The sequence below is a fragment of the Helicoverpa armigera genome, chromosome 18 (assembly GCF_030705265.1).
Source record: "Helicoverpa armigera isolate CAAS_96S chromosome 18, ASM3070526v1, whole genome shotgun sequence".
In the NCBI taxonomy this organism is placed as follows: Eukaryota; Metazoa; Arthropoda; class Insecta; order Lepidoptera; family Noctuidae; genus Helicoverpa; species Helicoverpa armigera.
Genome location: NC_087137.1, coordinates 6,420,996 through 6,445,441, shown reverse-complemented (window position 1 = coordinate 6,445,441; position 24,446 = coordinate 6,420,996). Strand labels below are relative to the sequence as shown.

Sequence of the window (24,446 nt, the reverse complement as noted above, 5' to 3'; positions counted from 1 at the left end):
TCCTTTCAAGGGAGCTGGTGGCACCTTATTTATTGAGAGGTTCTAGTTTTGATACAATTAATATCACCAAGTTTATACCTATCATAAAAAGCGCTTACTTTCAGAAAAAGTTTATTAAAAATATTTCTATACCGCCCACCATGCTAGGCTTAGACCCACCACGTAGAATCGCTCACCAACCTATCTTTATTATTTTTGATCGACCGTACTTTTATATAAAATTCTACAGTTATTTTCCATTTTAAATGTGGTGTAAAATTAGAAACAGTTTTACCTTTTTGTAGCTTTCGAAAGCACCTTACAAGCTTTATTCTGCAATATCACATAGGTATGCATTCATACTCAAGTTTGAAAACCAAACGTCCTTTTTAACTGACACTTCTTAGTATTGATTTATAATAGAAATCATGACTTATCAATAAAAATTTATTCATTCCACTCACCGAGACGTTGAATTAATTCAGTTTTATTTAGATCAAGTCTCAAGATTGATGATCTTGACACTCGTAGAAACTACTTTAATTTACTTATCAATAAAAATAAATGACAAATCAGACATTCTATACTTAGAGGTAGATACTCACGTGGGAGGATCAGACTAACACTATTTTTGTTATTCTATATGTATAACATTTCTCTGACTGAATAATGTTTTTTTTCTATCTTGGTAATAAAGGCTATGTCGCCTGAGATTTTAATTACTTTGGACAAAAAGTATTAACTGTAATAGATACATTACACCGCACAACAATATCTGAAAATACCAATTTTAAAAGCAAATAAAACAAACTGAAAATATGCAAGCATAAACAAACTTTCATACAGGAACAAGAATCAATTAGCGCGGAAATCGATACTAACGATGCATCGAAGGCCCACATTACGCATTCGATACACAAACATGTCAGCGAGTGGCGTTATCGATACTTTAATCGGATTAAGTCGCGCCCGAAGTGTCTGGTTCGGCCTGTTTCAAAACGCGGTAGGCATGGGACACATGAAACGGGTTATACCGTATTCGTTAATGGTAGATAACACGGAATGTGCGGTAGAATATTTTTCGATGTGTCAAAAATTGCCAGCACGCTGCACTTACAAATTAATGACGTAAACAAAAAAAAAAATTCTCCGTTTATTCATTTGTTTCAAATGATTTCATCGATCTTCTGACAGCGTTTTCACACCAGCGGATTTCCCGAGACCAAATATCGCGCGTAGCAAAACCGAGCGAAAAATCCTCCAGTGTGAAAGCGCTGATAAAGGAACATGACAAAATTTCACGCTTTTATCGAACCCTAAACTTTATGCTTGAATTAGCATTGTAGATTTTTTATTGGATTCATTACACACGTATTTTATTTAAACTTTTCTATGACGTCTATCTGATTACGGAAAAAATATGGTAAGATTTGTTCGCAACCCGAGGCTTACAGACTTGTTTATAATAAACCCTACAGTTTATGATGTTTTTCTAGTAATAAACGTTGAAGAGTAAATTCTCATTAGTGTGTAAAAATACAGAAACGTTTAATTCGTTCCTGTTTACGTTTGTACAGACGTGAGCTTAAGCTACTCGAATCCGTATTTTGTTTTCTAATCAACATTGAACCTTATATGTACTTTAAAATTAAAGATGAAAATCTGTTAAAGATATTTTGCATTTTATCTTAGGTTGATGTGCTGCCGACATCTTTTGATATTGGGCTTTTATATAGATAAAAGAATCTTATTGATTTTATTCTTATCATTGAATTGGTTACCTTTCTTGTCTACACTTAGCTTTACATACAAACTACCTATGACATCTGGTTTAGCACTTCGTTAGATAAAAATAAAGCTGACAATATATCTTATTCGGCAATCGGACAAGTATTATTTATTTTCGCTTCAGGGCATATTAGCTCATTAGCTTTGTTATATTAGATTGCTTCGTTAGTTTAGGGGTCATAAGCAGAACTGTTGAATTGTCTTATTTACCATACTTTATTTCGAACTTCGGGGCCAAAGCTTGTCAGGGCTGCGAAATTGTTAGAAATACCGGGTCTTTGAAAAAAAAAACAGTTCACGAGTATTCAGTTTATGTTTCATGTGCTCAATTGAATGATTTCCTCTATAAAGTCTTTATTTAATTTTCCAGTTATTACATACGTTGAACTTTCAAATGATTTCCCACTTATTACATAAGTCCAACTTTCAAGTTTCATCTGCTACATCGTTTAAGAAAACAGTCGTTACTGTAGTAAAGTCTAGAAGTCTATTCAAGAGTCAGTACCTCTATAGTCAATAAGGGTCCGTCTACATGGGCATGTAGTTAACACGCACAAGTGACAAGTCGCTTAACCCGCACGTTCTAAAGGTGCATTTACACGGTGCAAGGAGCTTGCTCATGTTCAAGCACATTCATACGTTACATGCATGTTAAAAACGTGCGGGTCAAGCGACTCACGCTTGTACCGAAGCAAAATATCCACCCGCGTGCTCTTGTCCCTTGCCACTTGCGCATGCTATCTTGCTCCAGCTACATGCACCGTGTAGACACACCCTAAATATATGTAAACTGAGCATGTGCCTCAACATGCGCAAGCTTCTTGCACCGTGTAGATGCACCCTAAGGTACTGGTAGGTAATCTTAGCTTATACGTTTTTCTTTAAGAATATTGACATCGGCGAGACACCGCAAAGGCGATACCCCGCTGTGATCTATCGCTCCTGGCTATGTTAACAAAAAAGTGTAAGGTTTTACAATTGACATCGATTTTTATCGCTCTTGTAACTTACTTGTTAGCCTTTTATCGTAACAATAACGCTTAAGCCTTTTACAGACAAGATTTATTGGGATAAAGATGTTTATAGAAGTCTCTTTTGGGCTTTAAGGATTATAATGTCAAACTGGCCATTGAATATTTTAAATGCTACTTTTGAACTGTGAGTTGGGTCGATAAATCATTACCTACAGGGTTTTTGGTTTTGAAACCTATACTTATATTAAAAAGAGGTTATGTTAGGTTATTTGTGAGTTTGAACAGGCTAAATCTTTTCTTATCTTGATCCGCTTAAAAAAACAATCCGCTGAAAATTCCTGCTTTATCCGCTTACGGGAACTGCTCCTTCCGGAATCTCCTAGTACCTTCCTAGGCCTACAAAATATTTTTTTCATTACCTATCATAAGCAAATAACTACCTGTCTTAAAAAAAAACACTACAGTTTTACACAAAATGCTCTGTTAATGGTTATATAAGTACATAATGAAACTGAACGGTTCTTTAATTTCGCCCAGTGGGTGTGAACTTAATGGAAAACATCTGTAACATTCGGGCAAACTGACAAGACGTTGACGCGAAACGTTTCAAGCTTGCGTCTGCGTAAATTGAAGATCAGTTACTGACGTTAAAAGTGTAGCGAATTTAGTTACGGTTAAGTGCTTTTCATGGAAAGGCTGTGTTATTCATAATTTGATTGCGTATAATTAACAATTAAATTATTATCCCATTTCGAGGGAAAAACTTCCAGTACCCCGATAAAAAGTAGCCTTTACTCTTTCTCAGGTTCTAGAATATCTATAAACAAAATTTCATTTTAATCGGTTTGTATTGTATAATTGTACTAGATTTTTCGTGAAAACAGAAGAGTTTCTTTGTAGGTACTTTAAATATTATGTATGTTTTTTTCATTATCATCTGCCTTTCCCCAACTAGGTTCACGTCGGGTTTTAGCTAAGAAAACAAAAGATTGACTGCCTTAACCGCAACATCCAATTGATGCAACAAAGTTTGCTCTATTTGACAGTTCAAACAAAAATTAAATTCACATCTTCACTAAACGACAGCAATTGAAGCGCATGGCTCTTACAATTGAAATATTCATGAAACTTCTAAAGATGATCAAATGATCAAGCACAATAAGTTGTCATTGAATGGCTGCTCTATTTTTAGACCACACAACAACCCACAAGGCATACCTACTGTGAACTGTTCATCAACAACTACGCAATCAATTTGACCCGTTCCTCACATTGTTGGTCTATAAATTAAGGATGGCTGCTATTAGAATATTATATGATATTATTTTTAGATACCAAATTAAACAAATTGCATTAAATTACTAACTTATTTCTCATTTTGGTAGTTCACTACGATGATAAGCGCCATCTATATTATCACTTTCATTGTGACACAGCGCCCTCTGTCGTCGAGTAGCACGCACTATTTTAGTTCATTGTAGTTCAACTAGATGGCGCTGATTTCAAATATCATTAACATCTGCAATCAATGCGTGTATTTTTGCAATAATAGTTTTTTATTAAGTGAAAGCATATAGCAAGGACCATAAGAATATAAATCGTGTAGGTACTTGAAATACAATTTGATGCGAGGTTAATATTAAATCGTGGCTACTAGGTGTAGGTAGTACTAGGAATTTACCGTACCTAGATACCTAATTACTAACTAAACTATTTTTTTTCGTTTAAATTAAAAAAGAAACTTGTTGTCGAGATTATTTTTTTTATGTTTTTTTTTTCATATACCATATGATATCCACTATAGGTACCTACCCACCGAGATGTTCACAAAAACAGATCACATAAAATTATAGTGAAATTACGATAATCGCGTTAAACAAACATGAATGAAATCATTTCGCAATGACGACTGAGGTAAACCGCAATGATGAAGATTCACCCTGTTATCCATTGAAATAGGATTTACTTATTTGTGATATTTTACCTCATTATACCTATGAAATCATATTGCGTATGTGTTATTGCATATTTATGTTTACCTAAATTACATTAAATGATTCGTCATTTCTTAGTAGTATTACAGATTACTATAATAGTTACGTAGTATTTCACCTAGTGACCCCTAGACCTACATAACACATATATTATTAATATTGTAGGTACAATTAAAATAAATCGGATTAAGGAACTCCGTTGCTCCTTGTAAAACACTGGTACCTACTCAGCTGCATCCAGTTAGGCTGGAAACCAACCCCAACATAGTTGGAAAAACCTTGGGAGATGATGATGGAGCGCCTAGTAATATTTTTATTGTAATGTAATCAATCATTTTATTCATAAATTATTTGAAATCAAGTAAGTATAACATCGTCACATTTATTATTAATTTCTTATATCACAGAATAGTCCATTTTCTTTAACTATGTTTTACTTGGCAATTTGTTTTCGTAACATTGAGAAATTCGCTGACTCATCCTTTAACGTTGTTACGATTATTTATATCTGATACTCAGATTATCATTTTTCATCCATTAGCTATTTATAGATAAAACACTATGATTCTTTTTACGGTTTGAGCTAATTTTGACTATGTAAACATATTTATATGTACATATTATATTCTGCTGGTAGTTTTGGGAACTTCTTTACGTCCAAAGATGGAAGCCCACCTTGAAGAGTGGGTAGTGGGAATGTAGGTATACATACTTAAAACTGAAATATTGTTTCAAATCAGACCAGTAGTTCCTGAGATTAACCTATTAAGTACTTCTTTATAATTAGTATAGAAATTCATCTGAATTCGTCTAGCCGTACTGAAGTTAAAGACAGGCTCATTGGTTGTTCAGGCATTAAAATAATCATAAATTCGGTTTCCCATTCAAAAGTGTATGACGTAGTATTTTTATTGCCGGTAATAAATTGGCGATTATCTTTATGGAAGTGAATTTAATTTCCGTTGCTATATTTGATAACTTTAATATAAGTACTCACTTATATTTATTTTTATTCAGTGCACTCAAATATTTCCCATTGACCTTTTGGTTAAGAGCATGTGCTTAGTAGATATGAGGTCGTTGGCACAGATTACTACAGATACTTCACTCAGTAGAAAACTTCCAATACCTATTACGATAATTGCCTACTCCTTCGCGTCAGCAACCACTGTATGCTAAAATGCGCCTAAATGCTCAAGCGTACAGCAGTGATTGCTTCGCACCGCGCGATTCCACAGTAATCGCAGGGCTGCCTCTTCGGTAAAATTAAATTAACATAACTTTTTATCTATGTTATTGAGAACTGTGAATATGTTCTGACTTTTATGTGGCAGTTAAAAATTTTATCATTTATAAAATATTTAACCAACTTAAAAAAAAGGAGGTGATTAGACATAGGTACAGGCCAAACTGAGAAGTTTGACTTGTATGGTTTGTAGGTATGTATGTTTGTGCGCGATAATCTCGCGTTTGGCTAAACCGATATCGATGCGATTTTCAGAAAAGAATTTGTTACATTTAGGAGAACGTTTTAAAATAAGTATAATACTTCTTAGTTTGATGATGATCTTCGGAGATGTTCACTAGAAATGAAAAAAAAGCCTTATAAAAAGAGAACCGACTTCAAATAAGGCACAAAACCGTAAGAAATAATTTGTTTTTTTTTTTATGTTGGTGCTAACAGCTGGTAATTATGTTGGTGCTAACAGCTGGTAATTACGAATCGAAAAAGCACCGACATCAAAAAATAAATTATTTCTTACGGTTTAGTGTTCTGAAGTCGGTTCTCTTTTTTTAAAGTTTGTTTTATTATTTTTGTAAGTTTGTTTTGTTTTATATACCTATTGGTGCTGACTGTAGAAGAAACCTAGATTAAACATAATTATATACATCAGTGTGTAGGTAAAATAAAAAAATCTTTAAAGTTACAGCACATAAGGCACCACACGGCATCGTAATGCGCGTACGAACGAACAGCACTATTAGAAGTCGGTTAAAAATTGAACGGCGCGCGCTTCGCTTGTGAAAACCGCAACTGAATTTGATCCGCCGGCGGACCGAGACCGCTCGGCTGGGCGGTAGGCATTTATAGCGCGCAAGTACATGGAGTGACGGAGGCCTGTCGTTGGTTCCATTCCGGAATCGAAACTTTAGGTACTTAAATTTTTCGATACTCCCATAAACGTAGAGTGCTAATTCAAAGTAACAGGGTATTGTCCTCAAACTGAAGGCCGATTTTTGAATCATCAGCTAACTAGCTAGTAGGATCTAAGAAGTAAATATGGCGTTCCGGAATTTTTTCTGTACAAAACTTTTCAAAACGTCAAACAAATTCTTCAGATAAAAGTCTGGTTATTGGAAAATCGGCCCTAAGTTGTATTAAATCATTTATTTATTAAGGATGAAGAAGTTTATGAACATTTACATACTTACTCCACATGTACTTAACCTAAGTATTCACGCATTGCAATGCATCCAGCATTTAAAATGCACGTTTTCAGTTATTCATATTGATTACATATAACGAGCTGACATTATCTACGTAATAAACATTAACATAATTAATAACCTCAGTCGTACTTAATTATCAATTTCGCATAAAACGTTTTGACCCTATAATTTTATGGCCAAAACGGTTAGCAAGGTCAAATAACAAATTAATAAAAATTGCACGACATTAGTGAATTTAGTACATATTTGCATAATAATTATAGAGTTTATTTATCTATACATATAATAAATCTGTAGAAAAGTAATTTTTGTACATTGAAGAAATTGACAAAAAAAATAGCCAGCATGTTAAAGGATAACTAACAGAACCCATTTCCATCATTTTTGTCATTTTTGTCTGTTTGTCTGTTTGTCTGTTTATCTGTTTGTTTGTTCGGGATTCACGTAAAATCTACGAATTAAATGCAGACAATGCTTATATACAAAAATTCTACGTAACTTGGGGTATTATTTAGTTTTTGTTTCATCGAAATCGATTCACTCTATCAAAAGATATGATTAATTTTGTGAATTCAAGATGTAAAATATTACGACACGCAATCTATTTGTCAAAACTGTACATTTGAATGTTGTACTTATATTAGTTGATCGGCCTATTATTAATCTTTACACAGAAAATCACACCTTTATAAGTAACTTCGGAAGAAAAAAAAGTATGAAAATTTTGTTTAGCCAAGGTTAAAGTAGCTCCATCTGTGGTAAATAAAATACATCAAATTTGTCAGGAGCGAGGTGGTAAATGACAATTAATTACCATACATTCTTTATAGAGGATTATTATTTCAACAGATGGAGTTGTGTATTTTCCGTAATTCACCATATTTTAACAAGTAGTGTAATTTTTCGATAGACATTTCAATAGTGTTTGTCAGTTTGCCGTGCCGCATCAAAATCCAACTATAATTATTACCTTGATGCAAGGAAAATTAATAGTTCTCAGCCAATTTTAAAACGGTGCCATCTAAATTATTTTTTGAACATTATGTCAAAAATTATGACTTTAGTGGAACAATTAATTATCATTTAAAGTTACAGATGGAGTTCATATCAGGATTTTTCATACACATAGTTTAGCTTATCTTCCACCAATGTGGTGGCCTTAAAACAAATTACTTTGAGTGAGTAGTATTAAGTAGAACTTAATTATTTTTTCTGATGCAAAATATGTAAACTTAATCCTAGAAGAAATGAGGATCTATCTCTCGCAAGCGCTGCTAAGCGTGAGGTAGGTAATGTAGGATTCTGTAGCTTTAAAAACAAGCCCAGATACAAAGTGCATATAAGAAATGGGAGCTTTCTCTATTTAATACCATACACACGTAAAATGCTTTATGCGTCTGAAAACGTACAAATTACGCGCCGCATACCAGAGACATGCTTACTTTCAACTTCTGATCGCAAATACACTGTTCACCATTACGAACAGTCTCAGTAAGACCCGAGCCAAGTCTAAAAAAACACCTTTTATATAAAACTACGTTTGATGTCATTTAATCACAAAGACAGAATTGTTCTCTGTTGCAAATCCTATCCACCTATATATCCTATATATCCTAATCCAGAATGCATTGCAGGTGTGCATTGCACAAAAACCAATGGTATCCTATTCGAGAAATCAAAAGAGTCGACCTGCCAACGTCAGCTTCTGCGCTAAGCAAGTGTTCTTAATAGTACCATCAGAATTACATTCATCGTTGAATGAGGTGAATAAATTTTCAGAAACCACAATAACAGTAGGAGCCAAAGCATATGATCGCTTCAAAGAGCTCTGATTGGCCCCAGGTGACCAAGTCAGGTCTGATTTGTTCGTTCATCAGATCTCTGAAAGTGTTTCGGTGGATACTTACTGCCGTCCTGTTTACGTGTGACACAAAATATGGTATAAACGTCCTCCGCAAGAGCGAAATTTTCCCGGTGTGCGGTAGTGACGCACAGTATACAACACTTATGTTTCTTTTGATTTGCTGGCTCCACCAAGAAATGACAAATTGCGAGCGTACATTTTGAAAATCTTGGCAAAACTGCAGGTTTCAAGTGCGAACACATGAAGTGGACTCTCACAGATACGTCCATTTTGCCTATTCGTGAACTAATGCAAACATTTCGGTGGAGTCCCGGCTTAGGCCACCACATTAGGCGTGCGTGATCCTCGGGCGTGTGAGTAGCGCGGGCGCCGCGCGTGCGTCGCGAGTGCGTTGCGTGAGCGTCGCGTTTTGCTGCCCTGCGGCATTTGCAGCGCGCTCGCGACGCGCACGCGCCGCTCTCCTTGACGTTTAACTGCTAAGGCGTTTAGCGGGCGGCGGGGATAGCGGGCGAAGGGGTAAGAACGCAACTCGAGCGCCGCGTGCTCGCCGCGAGCGCGTCGCTTGCACTCTTCACACATGCCGCTGGGCAGCAAAACGCGACGTTCACGCAGCGCGCTCGCGACGCCCGCGCTACTCACACGCCCGAGGATCGCGCACGCCTAATGTAGGGTCAGCCTTACCATAGTGAGTAAGTGAAACTATCCTACCCTATGCGCCTGCTGATGATGATGACTAATTTTATCATCCATCCAGCTATTCCCCAACTATGTTGGTGTTGGCTTCCTGTCACCGATTCTGTTTGAGTACCAATATTTTGCTTGGAGCGACTACCTATCTACCTATCTTCAATCCAGTCAACTACACAAGACGATATCCATGGTAAGACTGACAGACTTTCTGGCTTCTGATTAGTCGCAGCAGCTGCAGAAAATGTACAAATGACAACATTATCAGACTCAAAGCATATAGACATAGATTATAGCTGTTTCCTGTGAAAATTACTTACCATACGTAATAATTTTCCAAATTGGCTGACTAGATCCAGAGATATTCACAACGTCACAAACTTTACTTCTTTTGTTTAGATAAATGGTCACATCCACAACACAACCTTGATCAATGAATCTATGCGACTGCTAAGTGCTAATCCTAATTATACTGTCACGTGAAAGAATGCACCTACGGGATAAGTAGTATTTTGACTATTCTATATTGCCCACGCAGACGAAGTTGCGGGCAACAGCTAGTTATGTATCATAAAAGTTACACATTATACGATGGTCATTTCGTTTTAGTCAACATTGGGTCATATTTAATTTTGCAGTGGTCTAGTCACTAGTGGATAGTATTAATTAAATTGAATAGGTTATTTTTTATACGATAAATGTCAAGTAAATGTATGTGTAAAGACGCCAGCATGACAATCAATCTGTAAAAGCCCAACATTGAAAATTACATTTTAGAGATAAAGTCGAAAATCTATTCAGCAAAATAGTAGCTTGCTGTGTTATGATTCTCAATTTGAGCCCACTTGTCATGTGTTCGACAATTCACAGACTACCCAAGAGGTATTGGGAACCGGCTAGGCATATGATGATTCACCATAGAAGAAGTTACAACGAACTCCGGAAAAACACCTGGTTTGCCATACGCAGTGGCATTTAAAATTGACCCACGTAGGAGTCTAATCTGGCAAGGACGTTCAGAATATTTGGAGACCACAACTCACGTCATAATGGCATGACTGGAATTTTTGACAACATAGATAATAATCTCCATAGATATATCGTACCTATTAGTCATTGGATATATTGAGAATGTCCAAAATAGGAAAGCTATTTATTTAGGCCTAGGTCATGTATTATTCATGGAGCATCCGCCAGTCTAAAAAGATAGAACGAAGGTAAAGATTGGTGCCAGAAAAATACAACTCAGACATTGTTATTGATCGGAATTAAAGAAAAGGTAAAGAAGGTTTAGAAATCTTTACATCCCAGGAAATAAACTGAAATAGCTAAGATACTCTTCAGTATGTGGTAATGGCAAAGGACATATGTATCACGTTCTAGACACTTGAATAACATCTAAAAAGGATACGTGATACTACTGCATAGATAATCACAATAATTTATCTAAGAGCATCCAGTATAGTTGTCAAATAAATCTAATACTTACTACTTTGAAGCATGGACCTACCTTCCTAGTAAATTAGTTTGTCCTCTGTCTCTTAGATTTAATCGAATTACATACCACATATTGGCATGTATGTACCACCCATAATAAATTGACCATGACCATGTAGACTTTGTACGCACAGACTAAGAGGATTATTTTTTACAGTCTCAATAGTATTTTATTTAGATTAAAAAAATCTCGAGCCAGTGTTTTACCAAAAGAAGAGAGAAAGAATCGTAAAATGAGAAAAATAAAAACTAGACAGTCCAGGTAAGTAAGTAGGTACCATTTCCAATGAGTAGGCCTGAATCTAGAAGTATTCGAAACTTATCGAAGTACTGATAAAGCGCTGTAGATGGGACTTTCATACATATAAGGCACAAATAAACCAATAACACGGTGAAAAATTGGTGACATTGGTACAAAGTCGTAGGCTGACAAAGTCCTCGAAATAAAATTAATAACGAATATCAAATCAAAAGAGCATTGTAATAATGTAACTCCTTTGCCAAGTAGAGTTGAATAGCCTGCATTACGTAACCATCCAGATTAGAACACTTTTTGCTCCAACATACTTGCAACAAAAAACTGCCGGTGAAATAGTTTGAAGTCATCATTCGTTCATTTCTTTTCCTCCTCTCTGTGAGCATATAGAAACCGAATATTTTCGTCCTAAATATATTGAGAACAGAGATCAAAGGTACATAAACAATACAGCTCAATTGTCCGAAACAGCTGGTCAATTTTCATGTCAATGAATTCATCAACGACAATCAAGTTTATAATGATAATGTTGCGAGCGAAGACCGAGTGCAAACGGTTTGCGAAGCTGAAGTGGAATTACGCGGCGGTCTCAACTCTAGTACCCACGCGACGTTCATGCCGGTATAACGTTACCAGCCGTCAGACGCGAGAGTGATTTTTGTATATCGAACGCCGATCGAACGCGCTAAATGTTATTTGAATATTTATTTTGAATTTGGAAATATTAACAGATTTTTTTTTTCAGTTATCCGTTAACGCTAGCCAGTGTCATACATTTTAATAAAATAGTTATAATATTAAGAGAAAAGTGTAAACAAAGTTTAGCTTTAATCTAAAAGTGTATATAAAACACAGAAATAGTCCATGTTTGTTGGAAAAATCCTAGTGACGCCCATCAATAAACTAGCAGCGACTAATAAGGCGCAGAGTATTTATGGTCATATTCTTAATCGTGTACAACAAATATATTGTGCGTGATACGACAAATGAGTGCCTTGTAACATAAATGACTTCAAAACTAAACAACAACATTGAAAAAAATACAATCCTTAAACCTACTTACAATGTAGGGAGGAAAAAAATCAAACAAAATTTTGGTTCACCAATGTCGCTAATACAGTTCCCAGTAATTCTATCGAAGCTAAAATAAACGAGGAGAGGAAAAATTCAGCTTGAAATGTTGCTAAAACTATTCGCTCGACGTCAGTCTAAATACTTGTTTGTTATCACGTCGAAGTAAACGCAAATGAGGCTAAACAAGAATATATCAAAGCAACACTGTTACATTAACAATTAAGTCATGGTGATTTAACAAAAAAATTAACTTTCACATACAACTGAGTCTTGCTTCATCACAAACAATTACACGAAATTAGACTTTTGTAGTCATTTACATTTGTAGTCTCACTATTGGTGAAAATTCTGTAATTATTCTTCAGCTCAGAAATGACTAATATGCTGGACCACAAATAATATTTTGTCTGACGTCAAATCAAAGGCGTTGTGTACAAGCCCAGTCATATGATCCTGTACAATTGACCAATTATCACCTATTGTTACTATGATCATTTCTATTTCAGAAGTTGAAATGTTTACTTTATTTAGTTCTGTAGTAAGATATTTATGCATCGTCGATTTACAACGAGACCAACCTTCGTAGACATCTTCCTGTTCACTAGGATTTTCCTCTAAATCTGTCCTTTTGTTCTGTTTTACGACTTCTTGTACTCTATCACATTTATTAATAAGCCCTGAAGTGCTTTTAACTGGGGCTATTTCGAGATCCTTTAATTGCAATTTCTACATAATTTTATCGCGTTGTAAAGTTTTAGTGGATGCTATTAAAAAGCATTATACGTGTCCATTGAAAGAGCACAGGATAATCACAGAGGTTTCCGGTTGATTTGCATTCAATACTATTGTGATGATTATAATAGTCCCTCAAGTGAAACCGATCTGAGTCTCAACAATGCTAATAATGATTGATACACTGATATAAATAGACCTGCGTACCAGTTAAAAATGCCAAGACAACAGAAAGTAAATTCTAAAAACACCTGGAGCAAATCCCTTCCAAATTTTTCATACTCAAAAAGCTAAAGCAATAAAATTGGCACTTGCTTAGTATGCGTTCATGCCTATAGGAAAACTATAGTATTTTATACCAAGCAATAAAATTAAGCTAATAAAACCCGCGTATCCGCATCCGCTCCAAACAGAATCATATGAATATGAGAATGTGATTTTACAACTTGCAATATTATGATCTCGGACCAAACATGTAGTGACGAAGAAAGTTGAACCGCCTGTCACAGCTTATATTTAGCTACCGTATTAAAAAAATGGACTTCTCCAAACGTCCCTTGACGCTGTCTATCAACATTGAAATCGGTACGTCTGGAAAACGAAAATAACCTGATGTCTTGCCGTCGAGCTATTTTCCAACACCGGTGACATCAACCTGAAAGCCGTCAGTAATTTTTAACGATTGGGACAGATGCTAAAGATCTTCAAAATTAAAATGTGTCAAGGACCCGCAAATTCTTGCTTCAATGTCTTTCAATTAGGCACGCTTAATGAGAAGACCCAATACTAAGAGTATTTTAAATTCTGCAACGTTAGATACTGGCGCAGTAGCATGACCTTAGATTATTTCGGAATTAGATCCTCCATCTACTCCATCTAGACTGCTATCGTAAATATTTGTTTAGACTGAACCAAATATAGAAAGCATGAAGATTGGTTCATGTTTTCTTTGGAAATTTAGATGAATTTACGCATGATTGATGATACAAACGAGATCTGTACGTGGAAATATTCTGTTGTCTAATTCAAGATGGGTCTTGACGTGAGTTCATATTTCATACGCAGATTTTCTTTGGTCAAAGAAACGTGACAGTCCGGGAAAATCATTCATTGTCTGTCTTAACATACAGCTGGCAAATTTCCTCGTCTACTGTAGACAGATTTACTTCCTAAAATTCTTTTATCACTATAAAACATAAATCACATTAAAGTAAAATTAGTTTTGAATTCACTAAAAGATGCTATAGTTACTAATATTGAGAAAAGTTCTTAGCAAAAAAAATCAAAACAGGAAAAACATGTAAGAAAACAGGGGTCTAGTGACATCGGCGGACACCTTTACCGAGCCTTAGGTCACCTTAAAACTGATGACGTAAAAATGGACAACGAGTTTAAAATATTAGACAGGAGTTAAGAGGATTATGATAAAATCAACAAAAGAATAGCTCGCCATGTCGCATGATGTTATGCTATAAACATGATGCAATTACGCCATCAGAGCGCGCTTAATCTAATGGTTTCGGTAGTTTCAACTCTGTCGCGATAACGTCAACCGTCGTAAATAGCATTAGCCTGTAGTTTGTCAACTTTACCAGGACATACGTAAAGGTTTTGGCATACAATAGATATTGGTGGACATAAAAACTCTTGAACTTTCCAAAGAATTTCCATATAACCCTTTTATCGTAGATGACAAACGGGATTTTAAATGTACAAATACTAGATCAGAAAAAAACCGTCATTTTCCGTCTGAACATAGCCCTAATCGTAATGACGTAAACTCTTCCGTTGAAGACTATCAGCCTATAGATAAATAGCTCTTACCTAATGACGCTCGTTATATAGACTTTTCGTTATATTTATAGTTTGTTCGTTCACATCAATAACCATAAATTCGTATTTCTGATAACTGAAATCAAGCTTGCATTGGATCTGGTTCTTGTAATGATCTATCTAGACAACTATATCTACTTGGATTCTATCGTCCATTTTGGAGCTCAAATGTTATAATTTACCACTTACATATTCGGTCTTCTAAATTCTTTTTTTACAGTGATTTAAATTAAGTGTAAAGTCAGTATCTCTACACGATGAAGTTAGTATTATTTTTAGTCCAAGGAAAACACAAAATCGATGCGCTATACACGAATATTTTTTAATTAGTACACAAAAAAATAGGGCTCTATCTGTACCCGTTACTGATCATATTTGTGTAATCAAAACTAAAAAAAACGAAATCCCAAAATTGTCCAGGAAAATTCGACATATTTGGTAAATTCATAATTGAATCAATCATTCATAACAATTGCTACTAGAAAATACTACGCGCAGTGCTATCTCGTTTTGAATGCCATTCATAGATCCCAGCAAACTCGCGTCTAAGGTCAAGCCACGCCCCCTTCTGCGCCAGCGATCCCTTTTCAAGCGAGCGAGAAACAGACAGTGCTAATTTATTAGCGGAAGGGTGCGCGCGTTTTTATTTTTTACAATTGTTTACGTTTTTACTGTCGCGATGTCTTATCAATTTACATCTCGGGAGTATACGGCGATGATACGAGCATACTTTTTGTGTGGTGAGAACGCGAGAGCCGCAGTACGTATGTACAGAGAATTGTACCCAAATGCTCGCCAGCCGAACGTTCGGACTGTGGTAAATGCCTACCAGCGTTTACTCGACCACGGATCATACCGAGCACCGGCTCATAGCCAAGGACGTGGAAGACCGGCGTATTCGCAGGATCTGTACGACGATGTCGTGGACTACTTCGAAGAAGATCCCCGGCGAAGTACAAATGACGCAGCTCGTCATTTTAACATCAGCCAGTCCTGTGCATGGAAAATAATTAGTTCGTATGGATATCATCCATACCACTACAGAAAAGGTCAAGAATTGACCACTGTGGATTACGAACAAAGGATGACATTGTGCAGATGGATACTCGACAACACAGAAGCAAATATCCTCTTCTCAGACGAGTGCATGTTTACGCGTGTCGGATTGTTCAATCAACACAATGAACACTGGTGGTCAATACGCAATCCAATGTTAACAAGGGAGAACTCTTTCCAACACAGGTTTTCCATTAACGTCTGGGCAGGAATTCTCAACGACAACATTGTTGGCCCGTATTTCATAGAAGGGCGCCTTACTGGCGAATCTTATTTAGCTTTGCTGCGGAATATGGTGTCTGAAATGCTGGAAGAGATTCCATTAGCCAATTTAAGAGATGTCTGGTTCCAGCAAGACGGCGCGCCTCCGCACTACCACAGCGCAGTGCGTGAGTACTTAAATGAGCAGTTCGGGAGTCGGTGGATCGGTCGAGGCGGCCCCGTGGCATGGCCGCCACGATCTCCTGATCTCACGCCATTGGACTTTTTTTTGTGGAGTGAAATTAAACGACGAGTGTACGTTAGTGAGCCTACAAGTGTAGAACAATTAAAACAGCGCATACTGGACGCGTTTGACGAAGTAAAAAGTAAACGAGACATACTTTTATCATTAAAAAACAATTTAATTAAACGTGCTCGTGTTTGTATTGAAAATGGTGGTGGACATTTTGAAGCACAGCTAAAATATCTGTAAGTTTTTTTGTAAATAAGTAGGTACGTAAATTCTAAGGTGACATAACAATTATTGTAAATATCAGCTGATTCAAACTTTTTAAATACGCCAAAATTACTTTTTTTCACAAGTTTTACAACTTTACTTATTTGATTTCTTTTTACCACGTAATCTTTTAATTTAGTCACCTAATTTCTTAATAATTCATTTTGAAAAAGTTGGTAATTTTGTTGGTCCTAAGCCCAAATAAAGTATGAAGGAAAAGTTTGAATTGAATAAAAGTTTATTTTCCGTACACCTTTTATTTTACTTTTTCTTAGTTTTTAATCGTAACGCATCTATGCGTTTTAGTTACCTACATTCGTTATCAGCTGTTAGACGCGGGGCAAGTTCGAGCGAGAGCACGCGAATGCGAGAGCGACAGAATATTATTAATGAATACTACTATGAATGACCTGGAATAACTTGTACAATGTTTCCATGAATTGAGTGAAATTTTTGGATATAACTTATCGCTAATAACTTTGCTGATTATGAATATTAGTTTTTGAAACTTTGCATAGATAATACTAAGAACTTTTTAAATGAGCCCTTTAAGTTTGTGCACTAATTAAAAAATAGCGGTGTATGTTTTGAATTAAATTATGTTTTTCCCGTTTCAAGTTTTATGTGTGGGCAGTGTTTATCATCTGCCAGTCGGAGAACCGAACCATTTGATTTCACATTAAGATATTTAATTTGATTAGGATGTATAACAGTTTATTCATTACGTTGATGAGAATGTGTATCATGATGTAATTAAATGCGCAGCACACGTTTTGCTAAACGACCTGAAATATTACTTTATTTATCATTCAGTTAAGCTTTTACTAGTGATTGATGTTAAAAGTCTCCGCCAAGAATGTTATAGGTAATTTATTTATGCGATGCTTTAGCAGAAAGATGTTTATGTATAAATCTTCGATCCAGGGTTACGTACTGATTTCCATACTGAAGATACTATAGGAATTATGTATCGAGATTCTATCTCGTTCAAAATATTATGCAACTGTGATCCAGAATTAGTGAATCATATTGAGCAGGTATAATAACTATTAATAATAAAGATTACAGGTATTAGCAGGTGTAGGTATTCGTTCCACTTACGTTAATGATAAGGGACGATTTAAATAAAGAGTTGTAGCAAAAATATTTATTGATATTAGGCTTAATGTGGCAGAACGCACTGGGCTTTCGTCCAAAATCAAAGAAAACGGGTCTAGGTCAACTTTTGTAGTACACAATTATAAACTGTCGCATGTTTACACAAACTATGCAGATACACACAATTGATGTGGGACAAGCAATGTAATTGATGATGATAGGTGATATCTTATCAAGCAATAAAGATGTTTTAAGTAATAATAGATAAATGACACATTGAGTAAGGAATTTGGATTTCTTATTGATTCAAATTATACAAGTGATTTTGTTTTAAAGTCGTCTTCTGACTTTGTTGAAGTTACACTTGGCAATAGAATATCAGTTGTTGCCAACACCAAAAATGTTTCTAAAACATGTCTACCTACGTTCTTTAACCCCTAAATTTCGTCATTACTTCCGAATTCTTTGCTCAATGACGGAAACTTAAAATAGACTCATTCGTTCAATACACTTCAGGCAGTTTGATCGATGAGTTTTGGCAAAAAGTTGGTGCTCTAATAGGAGTATCACGTTAGCTCATATATGTAGCTATAATAATGTCATGGTCCAAATACTTCGTGTCAGCACTACCTGCCGTTGCATTGACCTTATCTCTACTTAGAAAGGCGTGATTATTTGTTCGACCTTTACCTACGAAAATATTCATGATATACCTACGCATAGCAACTGTTGCAACGCGACTTACTAGTACTCATTGTATTGCACAACCATTTGGTCATTCAGGTGGTAATGATTATACAGACACAATGGCTGAGTGAGAAATGTCAGGCTTTAGAATTAATAGATGCCCGAACACATGTCTAAACAACTTGTCAGTATTTATTATGTGGTCGTGCAATTAGAGTAGATCAGTTATGAATAATAATAATAACTACTACGAGATTGATACTGTACGTAGAATTAATGATTTTTGCTCAGAAAAGGCATGAGTAATATTTTGTGATGTTTGAAGTCGTAGAAATGAAATATGTACTTGTTCAGTCAAAACAATGTGCTATAAATTGTAGTGACATATCCATTAATGAAAATTGAATAAGCGTTGTAGCAGCTATCGTGAATACAAATAATACTTTTGTCTAGTATACAAAAATTAGATACAATTACGCAACAAGGATGATTAAAATTCACGTCCACACCTCCAATTAATCTAAGTTGTTTTTTATATAAATGTAACACTAAACATTCAAGGAGATAACGCATATAATTAACAAAATTTCACTGCACGCAGTGTCCTCGCCTGAGGCAGTGTTGTGGGTATCAATTTAGTATTTATTCTTGAACTATGCTTATTAATCTGCACTATTAATCATGTTTAATGAAAACCAATTAAAGCTTAGAACTGGTTGACGGGCAGCGTGCACACTGAAACATATTTCACTATGTGTGGCGCAAGTCATTGAGTAGTTGACTCATCGACAGACTGACACACTTGGGGAACGGACAATCAGTCGTCACTACAATTTATATGGCAACTAGACGTCACAATTTATTGTTCTTGCTATAGTAGATTAATGTTTGACACTGGCTAGCAAAAATATTTCCAAATATCGAATCCCTAAGCCGGATAGACGGATTTACAAGTCGTAGATCAAGTACCTAAATTATTTTATCTTTCCGATGATATAGGTATTGATAACACGTCAGCAAACGCAGTTAGACGATTCCGTTCAAAGTAACGTGATAATAAACTTCGGATATTCGATAAAACGATAAAATGCGGAATTTAGTAAAGTAAAACTGCAAAAGAGTTTAGTGATAAATAGAGAAAAAGTGTTGCAAAATGGCTCAAACTCACACGAAACAATGCCAACTCGATCAAACATACAAACTGGAGAAGAAGTATTTGGAAATGAAACGGATGGTGATGGAAAAGACAGAAGAATTGAAACGAAGAGATAAAATAATAGCCTTGCTGGAACATGAGATCGATGAGAAAGATGGCACTATAAGATATCTTAAAATGAAATAGACAAGTTCAGGCAAGTCGTGAAGCCTTTGACGAGACAGCTGATAGATAGTCGCAGGAATGGGTTGGAGAATGAGGAAGAGTGCTTCGTGATGAAGACACCGGGTATTGAGAATACCAGGGTATATCATGTTGGTGAGCCGAGGCTGAAGAGAACGGCCATATCAGCGGAACCACTTTCTTCATTAACTCAGGGTTATGAAATGAAACTGGTGAAGATACCGAAAATTCAGAAGTGAGTATTTTTTCCACGTGCAATGAATACGTTCTTTGGTGGTTTTCAATAGCGGGTTTTTGAAAGGCAGCTTTCTATTGATAAATTTATTATTAGCCACTATCACTGTGACTAATATTTGCGATATACATATTTAATTAGTTTCAGATGTAGTAAAAATAAAATGCGATAATTTTGCGTGCGTATGCGTTTGGAACATGAATAGACAAAATAGGTACTGGGATTATTACATTTTCACTGTTCATGATTGGTTGCAGTTTTTACAACTGATAACGTGCTCTCAGAAGAATTATTTTTTACATTTTCCTTATTCAAGAGTTATCTGTTGAATAAGAAGGAACAAAGTTTTGCCATTCACAAAGTCCATTGGAGATCACGACTCCATATGGGTTGCAAAAGTCGCTTATTTAAATCCTTATGTATTTTTTAGAAGATAATATTAGCAAGTCATATAGGCACGCTGGAGATAGTCCTATTTCAATATTTTTGCATATGCCTGCCGAGGAGGCGCTGTCACTAAGATCGGTATAACTGATATTAACATTATTCATAACCTCTAAGAAAGCAAAACCACTAGAATAAGCTTACAGGTCAATCGCACCAACTACAGAATTCATTTACATTTAACTTTGTAAGTCTATGTCTCGTGGTTTTATTCAAAACGTTTTAATAATAAGTTTCCTATAACGGCCTTTTCTCATGTTGTTCTTACGCGGGAAATTGACGTTTCGAAGGAGCATTAATGAGCCTGTCGGAGGAAAAGATTGAGTTTCAGTTCATGGATTACTGGATTTTGTGAACTTGGTAATGTATCTGGGAAAAGACCCTTTATGGGTATTTTGGGAGCTTCGAGAATACCAGCAGTTACCGAGCATTTCCAAAACAAAAGCCCATAAAAATATCGTGAAAATGATACTTAGTAAGTTCTCTTTGGTCATTGATTTTATGAGATCATGAAATAATGATTTTAAAAATCGTTGACAGCCAAATTCGTGCTTATTTGGGTTTGCAAGTGCTACAAAAACAAAGTTTAAAGACACATCATTATTATTTTAGGCTTCAAACGATCTAACAATGTTGTCTTTTGAATACTAATCAACTCCACGTTTTCTTTAGCAAATATATTATATTTGCTTTCTTAATTCAAGTCACTTTATTGGTCACGAATAAGTACTTAACGAGTGTGTCCAAACATCAATGTTTCTTCATCTCACCATCCTCTCACGTTTTGTGTCCACAAATCTCATTTGTCTTACTAACAACCGTGACTTTGTGACCCAACCTAGCTTTAGTATTATCTGCATCTACTTCAAACATTTCAGCGTTGTTTTTCTGTCTAGTTCTTAGAAAACCTTCATTCGATCTATAAGTAGGAAGTGCATAAATCCGAATCTTCGTAAGATTGTTTATTGATTTATGAATACGGATGCTTTTTCAGTAGAATCCATTGCAAATAGTGCTTCAAAGCAATGATGTGCAGGCGATCATTTTGTCGTGCTTATCGATACTTAACGTCATCGATCAATCACTCAAGGCATTGATTGAATTTCTTCTCAGTACAGGCATCGCAAGGCACCGTGGCGAGGTCGCCCTGTGTTAGCTCGAGTGCCTTCGGTGATCCCATTTGGTATAATTACGTTCGAACTTTATGTGACAACTGTCCTCGCCGACGGCTCACTCAATATTAGATCTTTTGAGAGTAATTTATGAGTGCCTGGTTTGCATTTCGGGTATGCAAGTGCTGCTAGCGAGTTGAAATTATGTTCGCGTTTCGCAAACTGATTGTTGATCTAAAGTGGATGGAGGCGTTTCGTCAGAAGTTTCTATACTTAGCTTTCCAGTAAGTCGTAAAGTTGTGCGTGATAAGACTGTTATACTCTAACTATATTTAAAGTCTTAGTCGTTTCTTGCTTTGTCACACACGTGTTCCTTCCCAGCTTTTAATCTCAATAATTTTCCATGTAAAATTCAAATTCCATCCCACTTCAGCATTCTTTTCATAGTAGTGTATAAGACAGAGTCAGATTTACATTAATCTTAATACATATTAGAATTAGAATACTATTAGGTACACGGATGTCATTGCTTCAGGGATAGTTTAAGGAATAATACTGGTAGTTGATAGTTCTGTCTGGGATAGGTAGGTAGCCGTAGGTCGGCTGTACCTACGCTAGCGGAAAGGCACATGCTATCCTTAAATGGAACTTTATGAGCGATTAAACAGTTTATAGACAGCCATTACAACCATTGTCAAACCATTTCTATGGAATAATAAAATCATTATTAAAATGAATGTGAATTTGACTGTTTTATTGTATATTTTGTTTTATGATTCTATTCGTCACCATATAAATTAGGTAAAAAAATATCTAAGTTTTGAAACACCTCTTGCTATCAATATTTGTTATATTTTATAACTGAGTTTTGAAAGACATCGCAATAAAAATGTAAGATTTTGTCCATTGCGATTTAAGGCCCATAATATTGCATCACTTTTAGAATGTAGGTTATTTTATAATCTTTCCGCAGTGTTAGTATGTAGGTTTTGGTAAATACATATGAATCCATTGGGTAAGTCCCCTAATCCGTTATCCACAAATGAGCCTGGGAAATTCGTGCTACTTTCACAGTTGTTTTATCAACAGAATATACTATAATTATCTATTGCATAACGTGTTTAAATCGACTACGATTGTCTGACCAGCAACTAGATAAACGTAATGTAGGTATCTGATTGTTGAATCGAAAAAAAACTTAGACTTTTTAAATATAAAATAGCTATTATGGAATATAAAATGGACTACACTACGTACTCATACCTTGCCCATCCACATAGGCAATATTCTATCTAGGTGGAATAATTTCCCTCGACTCGATATTAGGGTGAAGCCGCGGGATCCAATGAGACTGATATAAAATGTAAAGAGAATATTAAAAGGATTTAAAAGGCAAATTAAAATGGAAGTAGCTTTTAGCACGCCTGCTATAAACAATGATAATTTACGTCCTTCCTTCCTAGTGTAGCATTATACTTAGTTTCATGATAGACTAGCCTAGCTATGGTTTATGACACTAATTTTCTATAATAATTTAAAGGTTATTATCATTAAAGTTGATAGGGCACTTATTGAAATTGCCTTGTACAAAGGCACGGGAAGTTGTTTTCTTTTATAAAATGGGTGTAATGTTATATGAAATTTATATAGGTGGAACCTATTGTTTAAGTTGCGTTTGCAGCATCGTTAAATATCCAGTTTTATCGAATCCGCCGAAATTTTGTAATTACTCTCGTCAAAATTCGTCCACAAAAATGGAATGGAATATTCTACAAAGATTTTCTTTTTAATTTACAGATCGCGGGAACTGATCAAAGGTGCAATACTGGACAATGACTTCATGAAGAATCTTGAAATGACGCAGATCCGCGAAATCGTGGACTGCATGTACCCCGTCGAATATGCAGCCGGCAGCCTCATCATCAAGGAAGGAGATGTTGGCAGCATCGTATACGTTATGGAAGGTATGTCTATATTTTTATCATTTGCTTAAAACAAGAAGAAAACAGTCGAGCATTTAAAATACTCGTTACGCCATCTAGTATGCAATAGTAGAAACTAAATGCTTACTGCCATCTAGCGGTGAATAGCAGAAGCAGTAAAACAACCATGCTTCAGCTGGTTCAGACGTTTAACTACAGATGGCACGCTTTGGATAGTTCTTTACTGTAGCAATAGATGGCGTTACGGGTAGGTTAAGTGTGTTTAGTGCTCCTATTCCATAATAGATAAAGTTTTGACCCGTTTTGAAAGGGTGTTTTTCGAAAAATAAAATAATCTAATATTTCTTAAAGTTGTATTTTTAAGTTTGTATCATCAATATGAATGACTTTTTGGTAGAAATTGATGCTCTCATAGTAAAGAAAAGATTCAAAGTTACTTATTTTCCAAAGCCATCGTCGGACAAACTTCGTAGGATGAATATGAACATAAAATTTTCGACTTAAGAAAATAGATAGTCAGGTAGCTTTATTATATACTCATGAAGTCTGGCAGTCGCTGGCTCTTACTAGTTTCCGATGTTATTTCACACGCAATATCAATGGTCTTCCATATTTTATCTACTTACTTATTTCTAACATTTTTCTCTCATCGTCGTCGTACATCAACGAAATCGATTTCCACTGA

General features: G+C 35.6%; 1 protein-coding gene across 1 annotated transcript in view; it reads left to right on the top strand.

The window, feature by feature from the left end:
* The window catches only part of LOC110376116 (cGMP-dependent protein kinase, isozyme 2 forms cD4/T1/T3A/T3B), a 91,021-nt gene that overhangs the window by 30,062 nt on the left and 36,513 nt on the right, over nucleotides 1-24,446 (top strand). Inside the window, 1 exon segment of the mRNA XM_021334483.3 lies at nucleotides 23,616-23,782. Within this exon segment, the coding sequence (XP_021190158.2) occupies nucleotides 23,616-23,782 (167 nt within the window).